Below are 25,428 nucleotides of genomic sequence, written 5' to 3'. Positions count from 1 at the left end.
TCAGGGCCCGTGGGAGGGAGGGATCTCTGGACAATGAGCAAGCGGAGTAGGTGTTTATCTAATAGCAAAAGGCCCGCGGCAGAGACGCTGACTGACGGGCCACAGTCCGACTGACCAGGAGAGATAACAAGGGATCGTGTGGGAGCAGTGATAACAATTGCTGGGGATTCTGTCTCACACACACACACACACACACACACACATACACACCGACAAGCCTCCCTTCGGACTGAGGGGAAGGCCAGGGGCTTGAAATATGCCCACTGATAAGACAAAACCAAGGGGAGAGAATAGGGGAGTGAAAGGCTTTGTACCTGCAGGGAGAATCCGACTTGTTTCCCATTGAAGATGTCGGAGACGAGCAGAGAGCCTCACAATACGAGAGCCAAGCGCATTGAGGGAGGGAAGGGGGCCGATACGGGGCCTTTTGTCCCTGTCCCGCTTTGGTCCCATTGACAACCATATCGCCTTCACCAGAGAATAGGCGGTGCTTTCTGGCTTGATCTAGTGATCAAATTCCATATCAGTGCGTGAGTGAAGGGAGGGACGTGTTGGGTGCCTCGTCTCATTTGTGATCCTGTGGACCCGCGTGACGTCTAACTATAGCAAATTGAATCAAGCAGTCACATTCTGCCTCAATCTCGTCAGGCGCATCTCGCTCCCGGTGAAAACTGCTTCGTAGTAGGCAATGTGAGTCAATGTCTTTAGCATTTTTCTATATAATGGCAGAGTAAGTGGTTTCTCCTTTTAAAGTGCTGCTAAGACGTGGCGGTTAGATCACGATTAGTCCTCTTTAGTCCCCGTCGCGCCGTAGACGACATTACTGTCTTTTCTTTCTCCCATTCGTTCTTTTTTTTTTCTCTCCTTCCATTCGTATGCAGAATGTTCAGCCAACATTTTCCAGACCAGTGGTCATTTTTAGGCGTAGCTGTCTGGGGCACGCGTGAAATGTCACGAGATACAGGTCACACGATGCCTGCAGCTGACCCTTTGACCCCTAATGGGCATGCCGTTCCTATAGAAGGAAAAAGGCCCAGAGGATAGTGACCCAGCGCAGCCTGTTTACCCGCCGTGTCGTGTCTTTGTGATTTATGTATAAGTGTCATGCTTCTTCCCACTCCTTTTTTCAAACATTTTTTTTTGTTGTGTCTTCGCTCTTTGTTATTCTATTTTTTTTGTGTGTGTACAAATAGTAACTTAATTTACGTAACGTAATTTTTTCCCCCTTTTATACATACAAAAATATTATATTAAATATGATTATTTTATTATAAAAATGTATTTCCATTAAATATGGAATTCATAATTGTTTAACTTGTTTAAAAAATTAACATTAACATTTTTTGTTAGCCGACTAAAGCTGGGGTTTTCGGCAGCTGCCACACTGTGCAGTACATTTGTGTGCATTAAACCTGTATTTAGCTTAGCGTGTTGCCGAACCCTGAACCCTCAGGCCTCCTCTTCAGAAGGGCACCTTGACTAACCACCGGCGCCCCGGCCTGCCAGCACTTTGTCCCCAGAATCCTCGTGATGCGCAGACACAGACTGTGACATTGGCCACAAACTCAGGAGACAGCCTATGAGAGGTTCTGCACAGCTGCCTTGGGCAGTGAGTGATCGGCCCAATTTATACAGCAAATCCTCCTCGCCCCCCCCCCCCTCCCACCCTACTTCCTCACAGATCCACTCCTCAGCTCCTGCCAAGTCGCGCTGTTCACTGAATGGGTGTGAATGTGTTGTGTAATCAGCTGATTGACCGTGCTCATACACAGTTGTTTGGTAAATGCTTCTGGTTGCTCCAGAAGAAAATCTTTGCCAACCCCAAAAAGCGATGTTTCTGTTTTTAAAACTCTGAGCGTGTCCTTTGTCGAAAGATTGAACCTCAAAGACCTTTTTTTCTCTTGAGGCACTGCTTGATTTTAAATTTAAAGAAAGTCTTTGTTTTATTAAGCTTTGAGTTAATGACGGGCTGGAAAAAGGGAATCGATAGCTGCCAGTTACTATTAAAGCACCCAGGGTACGTTCAGTGATATCCCCCCCCGCCTCCCCCCATCATGGCTTTACACTTTTTCTTTTGCCAAACGCAGTGGTGCATGCGAGACTGAAAAATACACTTTCCCTCCGAGCTATAGCGCCACACCTAAAAACCCCTCTCCTCCCCATTCTCGTCCCGTGACGTACTCGTCTGTGTAAATGTTGCCCTCATGGGAGTACAACAACATCACAGCATCACAGTGGCGCGGTACAGTATTTGCTATTCACGGGGAACTGTATTGCAATAAATTGAAACACAGAAGTATCAAGGTTAGGTAGGAGCTCCTTTTCTCCTGTGGTTTATCCTACCTCACTGCCTTGCAATGCATAGACCTCCTCCATCCCTGCACCGGAGCTTGGAAACTTATGTTGAAGGTGCAACAACAGGCAATGTTCTTCTTGAGATTCATATCTCCCACTTGTACAGTGTATTGTGCACACGTGTCATTATTTAACAGGAGGGACTGCATGCATCGTCATTACCAATATCCAGTAATACCATCGCAACTCTCAAAGTCTGATAAGTCTACGACATTTATTTAATAAGTTAATAAGGCCTGAAAACACACTCTCCTAAATAATAAGCAACAATAGAACCAGGAGCGCCGTACAAACAGTGCGTGGAGTGCCGCGGCCTCCTTATCAGTAAACATAATATGAAAGTCATGGAGAAAACGCTGTTTTTTTTGGTCGTTGTCTCCCCTAGAGTGCTTTCTGACGTGGGAGCTGACAGGGGTTCGCTGTGCGTTGGTTAGCTCGTGTGCATGTCCTTCACGTCTGCATGAACAGCAAGGGACTCGGTGTAGTGAAATTTACCTCAAAGGCCAAACAAGCACAGCTGCACAGTACATGCAGACATTTATTATTCAGCAGCAGGCTTTCAGTATTCACGCCAGTGGGTTTCTGTGCACTCAGCAGATAAACGTCTTTTGGGTCTGTTTGTTCATCGACGTTGTCACGTCGTGCATGAATATGCAGCGGCCGGACGTCAGCGGCGGGATGATGTGTGCATGTTTGCTGAATGAATGTCCGATGTGATCTACGCTCTTTGTAACGGTACAATGTGGGCTGTGTCCAACTCCTCGCCCCGCCGAGGTTTGGTTGTTGGACGCTCTGAATGTAAAGTGCAGCAGACAGACGGCCTCTGTTGAGTCACGTGGATTTCTTTTCATACAGAGAAAATATCTGATAAATGGGGAAGCTCAGATCCTCATCTTCTCCATAGAGCTGAAGGAGGGGGAAGGAAAACATGGCTGCAGAAAAACAAACATTTCTACAGCTGTATAGTCAGTCACCCTCTATACCTCTCATGCTTAGAGGTGCAACCCTGCAGCTGTATCATTCATTTTTAAAAGGTATAAGTTTGCATTTTTGAGTAAAATATAGATAAGATGAAGAGAACGTGTCCAGTCGACAATAGTCAGGAATTGCAATCTTGCATTCTGTCAGTATCGCAGCTGATGTTTGTTTCCTTTTTGGTCTGAGGCAACTTCTCAAACCCGTCCACAGCTTACTGGCGACCTTATAACTGCCTAGAGAGCCGGCCCAGGCCGATGGGGAGGGTACCTGCCAAACTCCAACGCACACGAGACTAAAGGCCACGAGCCGAGATACAGAGCGCTAACCAGCACACTGAGCCCAACCCCGCAGCACTGGGGCTGCAGGTGTGTGTTTTTATAGCCCCTTACTGGTGGGGGCCTGCAGGGTGTCATCTCACAGCTGAAGGGGCACCGGCTGGTGCAGAATTTTAATTGGACTGAAGAGTCGCTGGCACATGCAACGATACGTTCTGCCAACGTGATGTGCTGTGAAGGTTAGGGGGGGGGCGGGCAGGCAGATAAAGGGGGTTTGTGTGTGTGTGTGTGTGTGTGTGTGTGTGTGTGTGTGTTAGGGGTTATATGAGTGATATTGGTCGACTATTTGCACAGATCTTTGAGAAGAAACTGTTTTCAACTTTCTGGTTTTCCACATGTTCAGGTGATGTGCACGTTATTTCGTCTCCTAGCTGTGAAAAGGCGCCAGCTGTCCTCTCTAGTTCAACAGTCGCTTCCCACCAGCAGGGGAAGGGCGTTGAAACTCAAGACCAGCTAGTTTGTATGCGACAGGTCTCCTTTTCATTATGTTAACAATGTGTTAAAAGGTTTCTGCCCATCCGAGCTGTTTTGAATGGGAACACAGATAAAATTCCAGTCTTGTTTACTAAGAGAGAGAGGGAAGAACAAATAGCATTTAGGAATTATAGCTGCCTCATTAGAATAACACCAGCGACGAGCCAGACGTCCTACCTACCTGCCGCGTTGAGACTCGGCGGTCACAAAGGGAAGACACAAAGCTCCTTGATGACTTTTCAGTTTGACAACGTGCATTTTTCTTTTTTCTCCTCCTGTTTTGTTTGGAAAATGAGCTGCAGGTTTTCCCGCTATCTGCTCTACTAATTCAAACCAGCTGCTGTTGAGCTCCGGTCGGATCTCTGCTCGCTCGGCCAACGGCTGCTGCGGCTCGGCCAGTTTACCACAGAATAGAATCCGTGTGTTGACAACCAGTGACTTTAACTGTGGCTAAAAGAAATCGCGTAGCTGCTGGACATTTCCAGTAGACTAAATAACCCCTTTGTTCCATAATTTGCAAACCTCAAACCTCTACAAGAATGAATGCCGTTGTGTAGCTTTGTGTGTGTGTGTGTTCGTGTCACATCGTAGCCGATGCTGTGTATCCAGAGTCCGCCTCCACCAGGCGACCCCGAGTAAAAAGGCCCTTGACCTGCTCCACGCGGAGGCCTCCTCTGCCGTATTGTGAGGGAGTAAACGCCCCATTAGGATTCATTAGAGCCCCTCGTCGGACATATTGTCCTGAGTGCAATGAGCCGCACCCCTGCGGGGCCCCCTGCTCTCCGCCGGCACGTGGCGTCCCTCACCCCCTCACCCTGCTTTGCCGCTCGCGCACAATGGCTCCAGCAGCCCCACGTCTCCCTCTTCCCCCCCCCCTCCCCCCTCTTGTTTCGCCCTCCATTCATCAGCTGCTATCTCTGTTTTGACACATCGGCCCGATGCGAGCCCAGACGCCCCCTCCCCCCCCCCCCCCTCCCGCCCTCCCTCTCTCTCTTTTTGTCCACCGTCTTTGCCTTTTTTTTTTTGCCTCCCCCGCGATGTTACAAAGTGGCCGTCGCCATGGCGATGGGTGACAGCGGGGAAGTTTCGTCCCAAGACGTATGAGGCCGTAAAAGCAGCAAGACAGTGGTAATGGGTGGACGGAGAGAAACGAGGTAGGCGAGCCGATGGGGGGGGGGGATGAACGAAGGAAAAGAGGAGCAGGTTAAACATCTCCGTGTGCAGCGATCATTTAACGCTCATACGGGCCGCAGTGATGGCCGTCCTCCATCTTGCTGGCAAAGCCCTGTCAGGCGGAGGTGGAAGGACTGAGCTAATAGGGAAACCGTAGTTCACCCACAAAAGATCTTTCGACGGCCTCGTTCATTGAATTAGGATATAATTGAAAATGGAGGACTGTAATTTTCTCAGTGTTCGATCTGTCAATTCAGTCCTCCACATCCAGTCCCTCACGGAGCCCCTATTGTGCAGACAGGAAGCCGTCTCGGAGAGAGTTATCACCAGGCCCGACTTGAATGCTTCATACGCCTTCAGGGAGGATCAGCAGATAATCACTGTCGACCTTTTTATCTACGACTAAGAGCACTCTGTTAGTCCGGTATGAGTCACGGTGAAATGTTGTCAAGCTGAAAAGGTCATTAGAAGTGGACACGGAGACATTTTGGAAGCAACGTCTGAAATCGCCAACATCGACGCCGATCGGAAGACTTGAACTTGGCGCTGGCTTTTTCTCGTCTCGCCTTCGTTTTATTCATCTCTCCCCCCCCCCGTCAGAACCAAGAAGATGTGCGAGCCGCCCCTCGTAGGGACATGAGCAGGATTATCCTCAAGGGGAGCAGCGCTGTCGTGCGTTATCATGTCATTGGGTGGAATCGGGAACCCCGCGCAGACAGATGCAGCATGTCTGTGCGCGCGTGTGTTTGAGAGACCACAGCGGTCCTGAAACTCACGTCCAATCAGTGAGGCAGCAAATGTCTGCCGCAGTTATTAATCCCACGCACGGAATGCCGCCAATGCAGAGCGGCAAGGCCGTCCGAGGAAAGCCTTTTGAGATACGATGCGAACGAACGCTTTTAATGGTGCGTCGACGAATATTGAGAGAGCGTAATTGAGCCTGTGATGTTGTTCTTGCACTCAGAAGGGAAGCAAAACCGCCCCAACGTGAACTACTTCATAGCGGAGTTGTTGAGGACACATTGGTCCGCTTGTTGTTCTTTGTTTTATTTTCACAAACAGGAGTGATGGTGGAGGGTTAGACTTGGTGTTATAATTCTGTGGATAATTTTGGGACCCGGATCTTCTTGAGTAACTGCTTAACGTTCGAGCCAAAGTTCGGCATTCATAATCATTCTTGAATATCTATTTTAAAACAAAGGAAACTGTGTATCGTAAAAGCCCACGCCGGTGAGGTCAGCAGAATCCATCCCATCTTAACAACTACTTCTATGTGCTTTTATGTTGTGGGGCTCAGAGGGAAGGAGTGAATTCTGACTCCCTTTGGTGCTTTGGATCATTTCCTCCTGGTACGTCTGTGTTTATTAGTGGTGCTTGGGGGAATATAACAGTGCGCTTTTGCAGCAGATACATTTGTGGTCATCTCTGTGTGTGTGTGTGTGTGTGTGTGTGTGTGTGTTTGTGCGAGAGAGTGTGAAAAAGACTGTCCTGGGTATTGAAATGGAGAAGAGCAAATCAATAAACAGTTCAACGGTTAAACTGTCAAAGTTGATTTGACAGAAATAAAAGACCTGTTAAACTTTTTTCTTTTTTGTTTATTTATTTTCCTATATTTATATGGGTCTATTCATTTATGGGCCTATGAGCAAATATGTTTTAGTGGGCATTTGCTGCAATTTACACTAACGGCCGAAGTAAATAATAAATTGTTAATAATATGAGTGAAACAATGAACCTCAAATTTTTCTCACTGAAATAAGTGCACCTGAATCTGAGGAACCAGGCTGCTGCTCACCTGCCGCTCCGTCACTCCTTCCTCCTCCACCTCCTCGTTTGCTGCTGGGGTGATTTTTGTGAGGGGTTCGCATCGTCGACGCTTATTCAACAGTATTTTTGGAGAGTGAACTGGTTATCTTTTAAATGTTGCACTCCCTCAGAATCAAGATGTTCCTTGTTTTTCTTTCCACTCATTGACACATTATTTATTAAATCGGTCTTTTCACTCAACGCCACTCTTTCTGCCTTGACCTATTTCATCATTCCCCGCGTGACTTCTGACATTACAAGTTGGACGGGTCCACTTGAAAGGGCAAGGGGGTGGAGGGTGAGGTTGCTGGAGGAGGGATGGAGGGAAGAAACGGTTATAGCCACTGACGTGTCTCAGCCTGGACCTGTTTTTTTTTTTTTGGCAAACTGTACTTTGCCAAAACGGCCCCCAAACCGACGTGCAGGAAGGGAGTCGTGGCTTGAGGATTTCCGCTCGTAGTCGAAGCGTGACCTATGAAAAACAGCTGCCCAAACACGGGACTTATTAAAAGGGTTTGTGGGCACGCTACCCTCCAAAAAGCTTCTTCCATCTAAATGTTTGTGGAACAAAAACTGGATAACAATACTTTTTAAATTGTGCTTTTTTTCATTTTCTTTGTTCGTTTTGGCGCCAGGATGTAATATAAAGGAATCCAATGAGAAGTTTGTTCAATGCAATCAAACCTCAGCCAGCCTGATTCCTACTAAAGGTCATTCTACATGGGGTCACCTTTTGATGGCAGCGTAAAACCAGCCCCCTCAGCACGTGCAAAGAAAGATGACCCCCATAACGGTAGATGTTACATTAAGTAGCTTTAGGCCTGCATGTTAAAAGGGAAACACCTTAAAAAACGAAGAGGCGAGCGTTGGATTGGCCCTTCATTACTAAAACCTCTGGAGGCTGTAGAAAATGTCAGCGCACACCAGGTCAAGAGGTACCCAATCAGGAGAAGATGTTTGTAAAGAGTAGAGTTTGGGTTTGTATCTCGTTCCATCTTAAAACGACGGGCAGGTCCTCATTCTCTCCTTTTTATGGGCGTCTTTGCCCCCCCAGTTAAGATGCTTCCCAGACGAATCGCCTCAACAAAGCCGTTCGCTGGGCTCCCTCTCCCTCCCCGCCAACAATCCATAGCTGGGCCACTTCCTAGAATAGCCTCCCTTGCCCTACATTTTTATGGATACGGTCAATAGTCATGTTGATCCCTCGGTGACGGAAACACGGCCAAGGATACAGACGGAAATGAAAAGCACCCATTCGTCAATTAGCGTTGAATCAGTGCTTTAACAAGGCCTTATCACTGTCAATCAGCTGGTCAGCTGATCTTCAATCACAGTGACTTCAATGACTTCATCACAGCAGAGATAAAAGGTCATGCTGTTAGTTTCTGGTGGCGTTTTTTAATAAGGCTCTGCAAACATGCAGGAATAGCTTCACTCTCCGTTTCTTCTGTGTTTTTGGGAAATCGGCCTCGCTTTGGCAGTGAGCGCAGGAGAATTGGACCAAAGCAGAACGTCACCGCACCCCCTTAATGCCATTAGCACGGGCGAGGGGGCGGACGAAATGCTTGTTAGCCGGGCACCGCGTGAGGAAAAGGACAAGGTGACATGGCTGCTATTCAGCCGCCCTCTTCTCTTTCTTTCGGGAATCCCATAAAAATGCCTTTCTGCCCCGAGACTCGATCCCTGGGTGGTCCGAGCGAAAACTAAAAGTTCCTTTCTATTTGTGTCCACTCAAGCTAAATGACAAGGTATGACAAACGTTTCTCTTCATTGCCCCCCCCCCCCTCCGTCCTGCCCCTCTGCACCTCCCTCCTGCAGGTAGTGGTGTCACAGCAGAAGGATGCCGCTGGTGAAGCGCACCATCGAGCCCCGGCACCTGTGCCACACGGTGCTGCCAAGGAACATCAAGAATGAGCTGGAGTGTGTGACTAACATCTCCTTGGCCAACGTCATACGCCAGCTCAGCAGCCTCAGTGAGTGGCCCACACACACACACACACACACACACACTGTTCACCGCTCGGATGTTCGGCTCTGAGTCAGCTAATGCTTGTCCGTTTTTATTTCCGATAGTACATTGCCGGTATTTCAATATTCCTGAAACTAACCGTCAATTTTGATAATCGTTTTTGCAAATGCATATTCAGTTAATGATGAAAACTTCTTACACTACTTTGTCTTGTGGTTCAGTCTTTTTATTTTCTACACACACACACACAGTACCAGTCGACAGTTTGGACACGCTTTGCCATTCAATTGAATGTGTAACGTGTTCAGCTTTGTGGCAGCGTGCGTCCTGATCGTTCAGTTATAAAAATCCCAGCGCCCCCCGGGAGGGATCAATCACTTCGGGCAGCAGTAGAGACGGATGTGCCGTCACCCAGTTCAGAAGTAGTTTGGCACACTTTACTGACGGACAGACACGATGTCATGCTGCCCCGCCGTCCAGAATATTTACCATTTAACAAGAGTTACCATTAGAGAACAGCATTAGTAACAGTTTTCCTCTTTTAAAAAAAAATACATCCTATCACACAGCTGTCTCAAATCTCCATCTAAGCTGTCGGCCTCCGTCGTTATCGCCGCAAAGGACTCCCAGTCGCCGCTGACACAGCGTTCCTCAAACTCCCACGCCATCGCTTATCTCACATCTTTAAGCTGTGACGCTCCACAAAGAACGCACTCCTAGGCTTCTTTTTGTGTCTGGAAAAAGCCTTTTAGTGAAGCTTTTCACAACAAAAAGAGGAGCTCAGAGTTGTAGACTCCAGGTCCCCCGAGACCGCTGATGTGAAACCGAACCAACGGCTGGTGAAAAGCGAGAAATGACACTCGGGGAGAAAAAATGAATTAAAAGAAGAAAAAACACTGCTGCGTACAAAAGTGAATGGATTTGATTTTTGTTTTTTTGTGAATGAAATATGTTCTTTTAAAACAGTTTTCTGCTGTGTGTTTGTGTGTGTGTGTTTCTCAACAGGCAAATATGCAGAAGACCTTTTTGGAGAGCTGTTCAACGAGGCCCACACCTTCTCTTTCCGGGTTAACTCCCTGCAAGAGCGCGTGGACCGCCTCTCCATCAGTGTCACACAGCTGGACCCCAAAGAGGAGGAATGTGAGTGGTGTAACCACACACACACACACACACACACACACACACACAGTCACACCTTCAGCTCTTACTGCACCAAAGTGGATGTGCACTTGTTGGTGCCTTGTTGGGGGTAGGGGGGGGGCAGGGTGAGAGGGTAGCGTAGCTGCAGGCGAGTGCAATGGGCACAAAGTAAAAAGACGGGGGAGCGCAGCGGTTTAATCCCATGCTCCAAGGCACCGCATCGATTCCCCACGGGCCAGCGGTTTGTTTACGGCTCTGCACAATGCTACTCTAACTGCTTCCTTGTCACTGACACGGAGACAGTAAAAGGCTCACCGGGATCCACTCGGGAATGCGAGCGCAGCCTTTCGGTGGCCTCTTTTTTTCATTTTTTTTTTTTTTACAAGCGGATGAATTGTTTCTTAGCTTTTACAGGCTCGCGGGATTGGGTTTTAAAGGGTTTGCGGAATGGACTCTTCAAGATCCAGATAAATGCGCCCTAGCCGTGCATCCTGTTTTCTTCTTTCTCATTGCCTCCCCTTTCACCTGCCAGTCTCCTCTTCCTGCTCTCTGCCCACCACCCTTTCATCTTACCCCTGTGACTGCAGCCGTCCTAATTAAACGATTGTGTACGTGATCTAAATGTAGAAGTCTGTTGTGGACTGATAAGTGAATCCATACTATTCTTCTTCAGAGGTTGAAGTGCAAAGACACACTCATGCACTCCTTCTTTCATGCAACAAGGCCCACTATATTCCCCTGCATTCCCCTGATAAGATCGTAGTGTTTATCTGATAAGATACACATCTATAGATGGGAAATAACAGCAAAGCCAGTCTTTATTGTTCGGCACATGGCTTTTGTCCATATTCATGTCATGCTTGTGCATCTGTACGGTGATTATGAGTGATCACGTGCGCACGTGTGTGTTTCGCGCATCCCGTCATAAATAGGCTTGACTTCCCACCCTTCTGCCTGAAGCACTGGCTGTAGAGACAGTGGATAAGGATCAGCTCAGTGGCAGTTTAAGTGTGCGGTGGTAGGGGTTTTGGGGGGGGAGGGCGGATGGGAGTCAGAGGATTCGGAGGAGAGAGCAAGAAAGATGGAAGGATAGAGGGATGGGCGCATAATACAGGGCACTGCAGCAAAAGCAGTGGAGTGTAAAAGAATTGCACCGCGGAATTTTCTGGGCCAGGTAGAAATGGCCTCTTCTGCGGGTTGAAGATTTCCCGCTCAGTGCAACTCATTGGAAGGCCTAATAAATGGTATTTTAAATAGACAAGCCTGCTTAACTCTCCTCCTGTCCCGACAATTGTAAAAAAAGAATATTAATAATTTGACAGATGGAGAGTCGTTGGAGGGGTTTAAGCGTGTGTTTTTTTTTCCCGTTCTTCCCGTAAATGCCCCCTTCAGCCCCCCCTTCCCCCTCCGCCCTGTCTTTATCCTCTCAAACACATTCTGCTGTAAATAGTGGAAAGTGCATGCTTTTAGCACAATCGCACTGCTGGCCTTGTAATCGTCAGCGTGGGTCTGTGGTCGCCATGAAAGGAGGGAAGAAGAGGGGAGGAAAGTGCAGGCAAGGAGGGGACCATAAATCAGGACTGTGGAGGGATAAATTAGGGGAGGGAGGATGGTAGGATCGGGGAGAGGGGAGCACACAATATGTATTCTACAGATACTGTTGTGCCAAGTGCTTTAAAAACCCGCAATGACAAAAGAAATAGACATTTTGTGACCAACTAACAGATTGTAAATGATTCTTATTCACGGGGAAGTTAGGCTACTCGCTAGCCGTGGTACTTCCAGCCTTTACAGCGAGGACTTGCGGTGAATCACTGTAAAAAAAAAAAATATGATGATTGTGAACTAGGAAAGACCGCCCCCGCTCCATCAGCTAACTCCGCTAACCTCAACCAGAGCAACAGCGATGTGTCGTGATTCATTGGACAACGTACACCTCAGTCAACAGGCACGTGTTGGAGACAGTTAAACCAGCGTGTGCGTGGGGGAGAATAAGGCCCGCCGCATCATTCAGGACGCCGCCCACTCTGCAAACAGACTGGTTTCCCTCGTCCTCATCACGCAGCATCACCGATTCCGTTGCCTCAGCACCAGGCGGATAAATGGCCAGCTGCAGGGCGACTCCTGTGGTTAGAAAAAGAAGTTTGATTGCATGGATGGCTATGATGAAATTACTACTTCTCACTGGATTTATTACCTCTGTAACTATTTTAAATGTGAGTTTATGGTCTGAATCGCCAGGTGCAACTCTTCTAATACAGCATGGGTTAAGATCAACCCGAATATTTGCTGCTTCCTCCCCGTTTTGGGAATAGAGATCAATCCCGGCTGTTTCGGTCGCTCACACAGATGCGAAACAGCGGGAGGGCTGCAGGAATGAAATGCTGCACAGACGCACTGAAGGGAACGATGTCGCCACACGGACTCATGAAAGATGTTCAGCTGAAGGTCGTTGGGCTAGAGGAACGTGTGCGGTGTCATCTTGTGTGCTGTGGCTTGAGGTCAAAAGTGCTTAATAAGATGGATGACTGCACAATACACACGTGTACACACACACACACACACACACACACACACCGTTTGCTAAATAAACCTTTTTAAAGAGCAACGTCGTTCCCTTCAGGCCTTTGCACCCCTTCTCTTCTGACCGCTGACTGCCCCCCCCGACCGCACACACCTCCTGTCTTTGTTGTCCACCCTTGCCCACTCACATCTCTCTGATTGATCTCTGCTCCCCCCCCCCCCCTTGCGTGGATGCTATTTGTGTGCTGTCAGGCTGCCCTCCCACTATCACTCCAGCCAACCAAACCAATGGGCTGTAACCCCTATTTAACGCCAGCGTTATATCACCGCGCTGGCCGCAGGAGCCCCCCCGCCCCCCACCACGACCCCCTAGTCCCTGTGGGATCCGACTGTTTCTTAATTTACTCCATAGTCTCTCTTTACTCCTGCTTTTTCCATCAGTACTATTGCCAATTTTCCGTTTTCCAGTCCCTCACATGCCTTTTGATCTTTCTTTATTTGCTTCTTGTTTTTTTCCCCTTCTCCTGTTTGCTAACCCTTATTTTATTATTTATGTACCTCTGCTCATCTCCCTTTCATCGCCGCCAGTCTTTCCGTTTCTCCCATTAAGGTCTATTCAAATAAGCTTTGCTGGCGTGACTATTAAAACACCTACCAAAGCCGTAGCTGTAAATGCCGTTTATAATGGGTATATTATAAAACTACAAACTACAAAACTCCTATTTGTGATTTAATGTATCTTTATTTTCCTCCGTGTCTGGAAACATTCATCTTCTTAAAGGCTTTTATCGTTTTAAACAATCATTTTTTATTTTATTTTATTGCCCTTGAAGATTCTTAGATGACCCTTAATCTAGCAGACCTGTGTCGTGCAGCTGATTCAGAAAACGTTGGCGTGTGCTCGAGAGCTGCGTGCCAAGTTGTTTTGTTCACTGTAGGTGGTTCACATGTAAACTGGAATTAAGTGGGTGGAGTTAGTTTAACACTGAATATTGAGGAGGGAAGATTGTCTATATATTTGTCCGCTGTGCCAATAAGCGCTTGGCCTCCTTTTTATTAAAAACAATACAATATTCAAACGGATGAAAAATGCCTCAAAAAAACAACAGTGTATATGACATTTTATATCTCAATTTCACCACAGAGTTTATTTTTGGGAATATCACTGAAGCAATGCTGCTAATCAACGAGCAGGACGATTTGAAGGCAATATCCAATCTTTGTTCCGTTTTAATACAAGTGTTTATCCGTATGTGTATATACGTTTTTGAGGCAACAATTGCTTCTCATGCATCTCAACGACCCGCGACACCCAGCTAACAGTGCTAACAATGCCAACGGTGCTAACAATGGCGAAGGTGTTGACGGAGGTGACCTTGTTTGCCTGAGGGAGGGCCTGGGTGCCACTCCTCTGTGATGACACCATCGGTCGGAGCGGCGTTATAAGGTGTAACATCTCAGCAATTATGGAGAAGTTATAATTTACCCTTATGATAGGTCACCCAGAAGCATTGTGGGTGATGACCAGTAGACCGGAGTAAGAAACACTGATTAAAGCCTTCTAAAGGCCAAAACCAAAATGTTTAGCCAATGCACATAGTTCATTTACTCACTTCTTCAGTTACCTTGTAGCATCCCGTGTTTATACAAGAAGAGTCAGTAAGAGGACCAAATAAAAGAGAGGGCATATTTTCAACATAAAGAAGAAAGGGGTGGGAAAGAAATGACCAAAAACTATGAGGAGGAAGATTGATTAAGGGCTGCAGGAGGGGAAATATAGTGAGATGAAGGGCCATGTGCATGGTAAAAGATTCGGCCAATGCTTTTTCAAATCTTCAGAAGTTGTGTGTAGGAATGCATCGTAATGAGACCGGGGGCAAAGAGGGAAGACAAAAAACTGAATTTCCTTGAACCTTTTAAGGGAAGCTGAGGTGTGTGTGTGTGTGTGTTTGCAACATAACCTCCTCACCTCTCTTTGGTTGAGTGTGTTTCAGCCAGATGTTATCGGTCTCAGAGACAGATATGAGAGAGAGAGAGAGAGATAAACTCTCCACCACCAGCTTGCTGATAAGAAGTCTCACAGGCTGAGATCTGGGGCTGCTGCTCCACTTGACACACAAACACACACACACACACACACACACACACACACACATAAGCTTACAACCTCCTCACTAACTCACTCACTCAAAGTTCACTTACATTTTTCTCATTAGCTGAATGTCTTCATTAAACGGGCGTAATTGGTAGTTCAGCTGCATAAGTGACATTTTGTAATTCGATATCAGTGATTGTGTGTGTGCGTGTGTGTGTGTCCATACTGATCAGTGCTCAGTGTTGCCTGGCAGAGACTTATGGCCACCTCAGTCTGCATCAGAATCATCCTGACACACACACACACACACACACCACCCACACACACAGTTTCTCAACGTGTGTTGTTTTTTTTGCCTCTTCACATTTTAGTCACACCATCTGACGCTCTGCTCTCCCTAAAAGCATCGGGGCGGCGGGTCACGGCGTTCTAGGTCGGCGCGGAGCACTCAGCTACGTCAGATTGACACTCACCGGTTGGCCGAGGGCTCCTTCTTGCCCCCGGCGGGTTGTTTGTCATCACTCTAGAGTTCCCCAATGTCAAATCATCAGTGGGAGGGAGAACGGTGTTACACTTGCCCGACCTTCACTCTGACCTTTCAGTGGAAAGAGTGAAGGCAGGCAGCGAAAAGGCCGACAGGGATCCCCAAAGCATCACTTTGATCTTCATCAAATGTATCGATCTCCATATGACTCACTCCCCTGTGATTGCAGTAATTGTCATGCCACTGATTTATTTATTTATTTTCATTACTCACCTCTTGTGTCGCTGATCCAGGAGTTGAGTAAAGATCTCGGTCCACAGATGTACCTTCCTATTGGACAGTTCTGCTTTGTTTCCCCATGAAATGAGACATTGACCAATAGTCCTTCAGGTTCCTTCACTTTGGGACATGTCTCACATTTCTCTCTTACAGAGGTCATAATTTGTCTTTTTATTTATTTTATTTTATTTAACCTTTATTTAACCAGGTAAAAGTCCCATTGAAATCGAGATCTCATTTTCAAGGGCGACCTGGCCAAGAAGGCAGCAGCACACATTGTTAAAAAACAGCCATAAAATACATATACATGACATGAGTAAAACCACAATACAAATTAAGTTAAAAACAAAACACAAAGAAAAAATGGTCAAAAGCAGAGGCACCGTTCAATAGATTTTCGTTGTCTGTTTTATGGCTGTTGGTTCTTTCTTCTCTTTCCGCATGCTAGTTTTTATCGTCTTTACCGCCTTCTCTTATATATTCTCATCCTCTTCTCGCCATCAACGCATCCTCCTATCTAGGGAATGCTTCCTGTGTGTGTGTGTGTGTGTGTGTGTGTGTGTGTGTGTGTGTGTGTGTGTGTGTGTGTGTGTGTGTGTGTGTGTGTGTGTGTGTGTGTGTGTGTGCGCGCTCCTGCTCTTTGTTTTGCCGTTAGTGGCTCATTAATCCGTCCTCTGTTTACGTCCACTGACTCGGCTCTGTCCGAGCAGTTCTATTATCACCCCCCCCTCCCCCGTCGCTCTCCCTCTCTCTCCCAGAGGGTTACTTACCGAGCCCTGCTGGTGTTTGTTAATAGTGATACTTCAGTGCCTCAGGTGGCGGATGTAATTACCCAGACGTCAATGAAGGTCCTGATAACTCCATTGTTCTACTTGATTGGCTTATAGTAATAAATAGTTCAGTATCCGATTATATGATGTTTTATTTTTGTGTGTCGTACGATACAATATTCCTTTTGTATGCCACATGACTTTCAGTCTGGGCGCCATTGAAGTGTATCCATTTGTCATTCCCTCATGTTTAATTCAGATCCAGTTGCGACGCAGCGGATTTATTTCTTTTTCTACATGGCCCGACCAGATTGAGGGTTCGCATAAGTGTGGTTGTTTTTTTTCCGTCTTCCCCTCAGCAATTTTTCCGCAACCTGTTTTCTTTCTGAAAGATTCAGCTGTGCAGCGTTGAGTTATTCTCTCACCCCGCGTCAGCTGTACAAAAGACGTGCATTTATCTCCACGGCGTCTGACAGATGTCAGGGTTAGCCTGGCCTGACCAATACTCTCCTCCTTCTGCCCCGTAGTGTCTCTTCAGGACATCACCATGAGGAAGGCCTTCAGGAGTTCCACCATTCAGGACCAGCAGCTGTTTGACCGAAAGTCGCTGCCCGTCCCGCTGCAGGAGAGCTTCGAGACGTGCGAGCGGCCGCCACCCCTCAACATCCTCAGCCCCTACAGGTCAGACTCCAGTTTCATCACTTCACAAAACGCTGTCTGGGTTTTCTGGTTGCACTGGAAGTTTTGTTTTTTTAAAGTAATCGTATACTAAAAGTAAGTTCAAATGTGCACGTTGAGCCCACGTGTCGTTGATTGAGAAGCAACATCGTTCTTTAAGTAAAAAAGTGACGTTACATACACCTGGAAGGTTTAACTGCAGCTTTTTCTCAACCTGACAATCTTTTTTTATATTTATTTCTTCGTTTGCTGTTATTTGACCCATTCTTCAGCATCATACTTTTGCACACAAAAAACACCCGAACCTGCTTGTACACTTGTGTCGGTGCGCGTATTGTTATCCCAACCCCGGATAAGCAGATGAAAATAGATGAATGGATGGATGTACAGGAAGTTAGCTCCGGTTACCTGCCAAAAAAATGCCTTGCTCCATGGTTAGTGTCTCCCAGTGGGTGAAGAACTGTTTGGCAGAGTTTGCAAACTGAAGGCTGATGATTTGTCAAACACAGACAGCAGAGGGCTGTTGTTTGGTTATTGAGGGCGTGATTGAGAACGCTCCCATCTTTGAAAGGTTTTCCATACATTTCACAAATGGAAATACGAGTGCAGATGGCCATTTAGAAACAGGCCAGGAAGGAAAGAGAGACCGACATCACCGGGACAATTTGCAAGGCTTATTGCCGTATTGATATATTGAAGATGACGTCTCTGGAGAACATCGCTGGAGGTTAATCTCCTCGTCAAGGAGGACCTTTTCGATGGGATTACTACCTGAGTCTGTCGGAAGTCTTGTTCCGTTTCCCTCCCTGTAATCGTGGCGCTGCCCCCCCCCCCCCAGTGACCACCAACCACAAAGGCTTCTGTAATGCGAGTGAAGTGACAACCGAGAGCAGAGCAGAGTTGAGAGAGAATGAATGATAACACAGGACATGAGCTATTAATCATGAATTGATTACGTTGTGCGAGATTAAACAAAGCATAGAAGTATTTACCTCGAACTCTGGGAAATCAGGAGTTTCTCTTTCTACCATTCGCTGTACAAGAGAATAATTGGGTCAACGATGACATTAATAGTTTGTTGGAGCTGTAAATTGAATAGAGCTTAATTTGAAATGTGGCATCATCTACATCTGGAGCTCCTGTTGTTGATGGATGCCTCATTTTCTTGATTGAATCATTCGTAATTCGCATTGTATTTTTTTCCCAGGCTAAAATGTCTCCGAATGTCAAAGAAAGAAATATTCAGTTTATTGTGTGACCAACACGGGCAGAAAACCTTTGAGGATAAACATCAGCCTCTAAAATACATTCTTGTCATTATTTAGCCTTAGAAAAAAAAAAAGGAGCACAACAACCATAATGCAATGCGATTCCTGCGTCTCTTTTGTCCGTCTGCAGGGACGACGGGAAAGAAGGCCTGAAGTTCTACACCAACCCGTCCTACTTCTTTGACCTGTGGAGAGAGAAGATGCTGCAGGACACGGAGGACAAGAGGAAGGAGAGGCGGAAACAGAAGGTATGTCAGAACAACAACAACAACAAGCGCCGCACATTTCACCTTGTGGTCAGCGATTCGGGGGCCGTTCTGATTCCTGTTGCTGCGGTAGATTGACGTGTTTGTGGTGGGATGTGAGGACTCGAGCACCGAGGTTAGCCAGTGGGAGGACACGCAGTGCGAGTGATCAACGGGCTTCCTGTTGTCTCCGTAGATGAGGATCGACGTGTCCTGCTTGAATACACTGATAGAAACACAGTCCCGGCTGCAGACCGATGCATTGGTTTGCCTCCACACGGAGATGAATCACGTCTTCCTTCAATCGAGCCTTCTGCTCATTACCTGTGTGATGATCACATCTTCTTCTTAATGCGACATTGGGACAAACAAACAATAAAATGCACACACGCAACACACACACACACGTGCAATCTGAAGTTAGATTTTTATGCAGCGGAGTCACATAAGTTGAAGAAAAGCGCTCGTATCCCTCAACAAATGCAGAGCTTTAACCCCCCCCCCACCCCCCTCTTCAGAAAAGAGGGGTTTCCCACTCTGAGCATCAGGAGCTTAATCACTACCAGCTTGCATTTTCATGCGTGGGAAGCAGGCCGTGCTCCACATTTTGCCCCTTCAGTCAATCAAAGCTTATTATAGTCCCATTTCAATGAGGAACTAGGAGAGTGATTTTTCACCGAGGGTTTGTGTGAATGAAAGAGGACATAATTCGTTGGCGATGAGGTTTTTAACGATTGTGTGAATTGGCTCGTACGGCACAGAGGGCAAATCAAGCTAAGAATTAGTTGGTAGGATGTAAAATGAAGGATATTTATTTGCTGTTGTGTTCTGTTTTAGCATTCATCCCTTGTGGCTGAAGCTCATTCCAATGATTTCCTTGTAATTAAAGCCCCAGGTGGGCTCTGCTTGTGGAGCCATGTTCATTTCCCTCTTCCCCGTACTGGTAAGGCCGACCAAAGGAAAGGCCCAGGAGACATTCACGAGGGGAGCAGGCTGGATTAGAGGAATTACGTACACATACTTGTTGGTTTGTGTAACCATCGTGGAGGATAAGCGGTCTGAAGTATCGGGGCAAACACAGCGTGGAGGAGATATGTGTGTGTTTTATGGAGAGCCTTCAGAGTCAGGGAAAGAAAAATGAAGAGTTACTTGCATTTAATCACACTTTTCAGAAAGATGCTGGCGTCGTCACTGTCGCTCCTTTTCAGGAAACCACATCAGATTCGGTCGGACTCGTCTCCCTGGTAACCAAGACGAAAGAGGAGTAGCTTCTGCTGGCTGTACAAAACCAGCATAAATGCAAATGCCAGTTCGTCATAGTGGTGATATGTTGTCATAGACAAAGTGCTCCCCAGCTTTAGTTCCGGAGAACAACGCTACATGCGGACACACACTCACATTTCCTTAGCTCATTGAATCGTTCCGCCCCGTCGTCTCACAGTGCCTCTTGAGTCTCAGTGTTCATGAAGTGCGTGTGCGCGTGTCTGTTTGTCGCTGTAAATTATGTATATTCTTTGCACTCCAGTTTAATATTTCAACGGAAGATTAAAGATACCGGCTAAATCGTTCTCTGCTTTTTAAGTACACTTCTTTTCTTCCATGGGACAGTTTTGCCATCGTTAACCCGGATGCTTTCAGACACACACAGACAAAGGATGAAATGGATCTTTATCGACCATGATCCAGCATTCAGCCGCAGTGTCAAGGACCCGACGGGCCGTGCCACCTGCCAGTCACCGTGACGCTATCTGAGATTAGCTGCCAACACTTTGTCCCGTGACAGACAGCTCCAGCTCTGCCTCACTTTCTCCTTCCACCCTCAGGTCTCTGTTCTATCTCTCTCTCTCTCTCTCTCTCTCTCAGCTTTTTTTAGTTATTACATCACTAATGTGAACGTTTTTAGATATCAACGCATATCATAATGCGGCAAATACGTGCAAATATAAATCTTTTTTTTTTTGTTGAAATGCTAGCTTTAAAGGAAGGAAAGACAAACACAAGAAGTCTGCCCTATAAACATAAAAGGAATATACATGGTATTCAGGTCAATAAAGAGGCCTTGACATGTTTAATAAATAGAGATCAGGATTGTGTCTTAAGGGAGCTCCAGCTTTGAGTAGCTGACTCTTTTAAAAAAATGTCTCGACTCATCACCGCTTGAGTCCACTGAAGCGGGATAAGGGTTGTTGATGCCTTCGAGTGAGCAGGAACTGATTTCAGCGGGTTTACAGGGAGGGGTCACGGGTTCAGGTCAAACATTCCTTTTACTCAACAGAGGATAGAAAACAAATCAAATGTTGGAGCCTGGAGGGTCAAAGGGCCGCATGAGATGTGGGCAAAGGGTGAAAAGTAAATTCACGATGGAGTGAAGTACAATTTAAACATTACAAGTGTAAAGATTATTTTGTATGTCAGAGGCTTCTTTCAGTCAAAATAGGTCCAGTTCCGAAACTGCGCCTCCTCATTAAAGCGTAAATGAGAAAATAATTAAATTGCTTGATCAAACCCTACTTCGTCTCTTTTAATCAACAGCCATATTCTCTCAGAGTCGCATCCCTCATAGTTGGTCGGAGACCAAATTCACACACTCCACGTTACACACTGGCACACACAGATTAGGCAGCCAGTGATGAATGGAAAAGCAGCAGCACAGAGGGAAGGGAAAAGAAGCCTACAGTGTCCTAATCTCATTAACTCCTGTGTTAGCCTCGCTCTCAGTGGATTAGCGATAGACTGTGCGCTGAGCCAGTCGCAGGGGGGACGGAGAGACCGAGAGGAAAGTCCCGGGGACCGGGGGAGAAAAGAGGGGAAGAAAGCATCGCCGGCTCTCTCTGAGATCACACTGCATCAGGGGTTCGTCTCTAGCGACTGGAACTCCCGTGGAGACGCCTGCTTTGTCTCCGCCGCTCATTATCGTGCTCACAGACGGCGGAATGTGCCTGATCATCATAATGAAATACAGCTACATTTTTTGCCTTTTTCTTCTGTTTGAGTACTATCCTACTCCAGAAGTAGGATAGTACTTTCAGGCACGTTAATGAGACTGAAAGGAATTGTTGAGCCAGTATAAAAGGTTTCCCCCCTTTCGTAGGTGACTGATGCTACTACATTTGCAATGCTAATGTGATATACAGATAGTTGTCAAACTAGACAACAATAACAGCTTAGAGAAAACCAATATACTAATTTAAGTCTTGCATAAAGTCCTTCTGCGCACTTGTATAAAAGTTTAGAGAGACGGGCGCATCAGAACAGATCAGGATTATATATGAGGAAGTGAGGATGCTACACATTGGCACCGATCAGAAGAAAACATTCTTCCTACACATCCAGCCTTATTCCAAAGGACCCGTACATCAGCAGTCAACGAAGAGGGTCACATCTCCGTCTTCACTGCTTTCCCATGCTCGGCCCACTTGCTGCCGTTGCTACGGCAACGACTCTCGGGTCCATTCGAGAGACTTGAGAAAGCCGGCTCGGAGGATTGAGACCGACACGGCGTACAGTGCCCTGCTGCTACGGGCCACGGCAGCTGCTCTCACTGTCAACACACACACACAGGATCTTTTTTCGCCAGGCACACTGTATTGGAAGAAGTCCAACGCAAAAAAACATTAATTCTAAGAGTATTGAGAGAGAGACTTGAATGTGCAGATGTTGTAATATTGCAGATAAAACAGAGGAATTTATTAAACTTTGACCGTGGTGGTTCCGCAGCTGTGGCCTAAACTGTTATTAGTAAAGCACTGCCTACTTTAGTGCAAACAAATATCATTATCCTCATCCAAAAGAATATGCATGCTAATTATTTCAGCCTACATTAAACTGCAGTTGCATTGTGTAGCAGGCAGCGCTGGCCAGAATGAAGCTCTTTAATTACAGCTAACTTTTTCTTGCACCTATTTTAAACATGGGGATTGAGAAAGGTGGAAAATAATATATATATTAAGGTTATATGCACCAGCTCATTATCGGAGCATTCATGTAGGGATAAAAGAGCCGATGGAGAAAGACTCCAGACTTTCATGGTAATAAAAACAACTTTCACACTCAAAGTATGTGAAAATATCTGCTATTTAAAGCCCCGGGAAGACACCCAACGTACGTGTGAACACCTCAGTGGGTACCAGGATGGTGTTAGCGGCCCGGAATTGGGAATGTTGAAATACCGCTCCAGGATCTCTCTTCCTCTGTCTTCTCTGAACCTTTTGCTTTACATTTTTCTGACTCCTGGTCTAACTCTGCAGCTGGAAATGCCTTATCTTGTGTGTCCCAACGGCCTCATAAGAGTCCTTTCCGAAACCCCTCCTCCCTTCCTCACTGCCCCAGAGGTAAGCGCTTCTCCCGTCTCCCTCCCTTAACCCCCAACCCTCCACCAGAGCATCCGCTCCCCACACAGTAGCCTGCAGCCCCCCCCCCCCTCTATCCACTCTCCCTCTGGTTTGCTGTGGACAAGTGAGCTCCCCACCTCCAACCCAACACCTAACAAGCCTCCACTGTCTGCCGAACCTGCCCGGAGTGCATCCCAGTTCTACTCTGGTAGAATACACAACGCCATTGAAGCATCTTTATTCTGTTGTAGAAGAGTGCAATACACACAGTTGTTGCCAATGCATACATCCATATCCACCGCCACTGGAAATGTACTTCTAGTCTCAGCCGAATCTGATTAAAAAAAAAAAATGAGCGATCCTATTTTTTAGTCATGCTTTTAAGGGTAATTTGGGAATTCATCAACCTTCGACCTTATCTTGCCATGTTTTTGTTGTCTAAAAGACTGATGGGGACAACATTTTAGTATCAAAGCAGAATGCTTCAGGTGGAAACCGGTAAAGCGGCAGTAATAATCGCCTGGGGCAACTCCTCACCGTCAGTTCACGTCCACTAAAAGTGCTCGATCACATTACAGTCTTTTTAGCGGATGCCGTCTGCCGCATTCTCCTTCAGTACTCGATCAATTTCAACAAACTGTTGCTCACATTAGCCACTTTGACACAAAAACACATTAATTTGGTCGAGGGTTGAAAAATACCTGCACATAGTTACACTTTACGACCCTCGGTTTACACGATAAAGCCACCAAAGTAAGAAATGGAGGATTTTACGACACAGCATGGAGGCTCTTCACTAACAGCAACACTACTCAGTCACACGCCAGGTGATCGCAGACCTGAATTAACTGCACAGGCCTTTGGAATGAGAATGAGAAGCCCCCTTTAGAGGAGTTGCTGGTATCTGTTTAGTACACTTTGACACATTTCAGCAAAGATGTCTTCTTTGTTTTGTTACAAATATCCATATCCTAATAGCTACAGGTAGACATTTGCCTTTCTTAAATGTATGGTTATGATTTTTGATTGTGTCATCAGAAGAAATCAGGAAGCCTCAGATAATTACTGTGCAAGGCTGTACAACCCAAATCCAATGGATTACCAAGTGTGTATTGTGTGTGCGTGTTATTGTCAGGGTGGTCCAGTTGCCTCACTGCGGGGGGGGGAAGCATAGCCCCAGTTCTGCTGAGTCTGTCGCATTGAACATTCAGGCAAACACGCAGAGACACACGCGGGTACACGCGGAAATGGGCATACGAGCGAGTATGAAGGTGTGTGTGTGCGCGCAGAGGAAAAGTGTTCGCTACATGCAGGAAATCTACAACTGCTGCGCTGCACACACTCGCAGGGCCTGCGCAGACACTTTCTCCTCCAGCACAGGTCCATTCGGATGAAAGATGACGACCTAGCGGAGGCACGCAGCCCTCAGATATTACACACATTTATAACAGCTGCGACACACACACACACATTCTGATTTGACATTCGTGTTGCTGCATCACGCTCGTCACTCGGTGATGCTCTGCGTTGGACAGATGGTTGTCTGCCGGCATTGTGCGTTATGGGTTTTCATCCGTCTACCACCTGTCCCACCTGCCCCCTCATTGTTACACCAAAGCCGTTGCAGATGTTCACTCCTGTTTTTACGAATGTCGTCCAAAGGCTTCCTAAAATATCGGCATTGACGAGGTAACTGCAGAATCTTTAGGGAGTCCGACTGAACGTAGCCCCCCTATCAGACGCTTCAAAGCTCAAAGTTGCTCAAAGTTGGGTTAAAGGTTAAGATTAGTCTCTCCAGGTTTGTGTGTGTGTGTGTGTGTGTGTTACTCTCAGCCAATGCCTCATCACGGGTAAATGGGCCTTGTGAATCAGAAGCTAATCAATATTCATTTATTCATTTATTCCCACGCTTGCGTTCAACATCAACATCACAACCCACGTTTTGAAGACCACTGCACGTGCTCACGCATGCACACACGTGTGCGCACAGGGTCACAGGAATAAGCAGGGTCACCCTGGTTGATTTAAGTGACTTGAAGAAATTGATCAGGAGATTGTTTCAGAGGCACCTTTCTTTATTTTTACCTGGTCCTGAAACATTTCTCAGCACACACACAAATATGAGTACATCCACCTAGAAAAAGGTTTTGTATGATGTTTGATTCCTTTGAAGCCAGAGAACCAACAAGGGAATATTATGTTTGAGTGGAATGCCTTCACCCACAGCGTACTACAACATGCTTTAAAGCTCATTTCAAACCGACCTACACTTGAAGCATAAGACAGTGTTTTTCTTGTCAACAAATCCCCCGAGAAGACTAAAGCAACAATTGATTCCCTTAACACGTATTGCTTTGTTATGCAAAGCCTGATATATCAGATTCCTGCCATAAAGCTACTAAAAGCGCACCAGGCAGATGTGCACTATGCGGCATGTTTGTTCATTACAATGAAGATGGGCATTGTTTGTTTTAATCCCCCCTTTAGGGCTCAAAATAAAAGTGCTGCATAATCCTTCTAATAGT

General features: G+C 46.5%; 1 protein-coding gene across 6 annotated transcripts in view; it reads left to right on the top strand.

Annotated features, from left to right (window-relative positions):
• The window catches only part of wasf1 (WASP family member 1), a 38,566-nt gene that overhangs the window by 6,546 nt on the left and 6,592 nt on the right, over positions 1 to 25,428 (top strand). For 3 of the 6 annotated variants that reach the window (XM_078093332.1, XM_078093336.1, XM_078093331.1), the window contains exons 2-6: positions 8,940 to 9,094; positions 10,096 to 10,230; positions 16,909 to 17,062; positions 18,458 to 18,575; positions 22,820 to 22,903. In XM_078093332.1, the coding sequence (XP_077949458.1) occupies positions 8,962 to 9,094; positions 10,096 to 10,230; positions 16,909 to 17,062; positions 18,458 to 18,575; positions 22,820 to 22,903 (624 nt within the window). In that variant the 5' untranslated portion in view covers positions 8,940 to 8,961. The remainder of the gene's footprint in view (positions 1 to 8,939; positions 9,095 to 10,095; positions 10,231 to 16,908; positions 17,063 to 18,457; positions 18,576 to 22,819; positions 22,904 to 25,428) is intronic. The other 3 variants (XM_078093334.1, XM_078093337.1, XM_078093333.1) reach the window with 1 other exon arrangement.

Source organism: Gasterosteus aculeatus, chromosome 18, assembly GCF_964276395.1.
Source record: "Gasterosteus aculeatus chromosome 18, fGasAcu3.hap1.1, whole genome shotgun sequence".
In the NCBI taxonomy this organism is placed as follows: domain Eukaryota; kingdom Metazoa; phylum Chordata; class Actinopteri; order Perciformes; family Gasterosteidae; genus Gasterosteus; species Gasterosteus aculeatus.
This window is presented reverse-complemented; position numbering and strand designations above follow the sequence as displayed.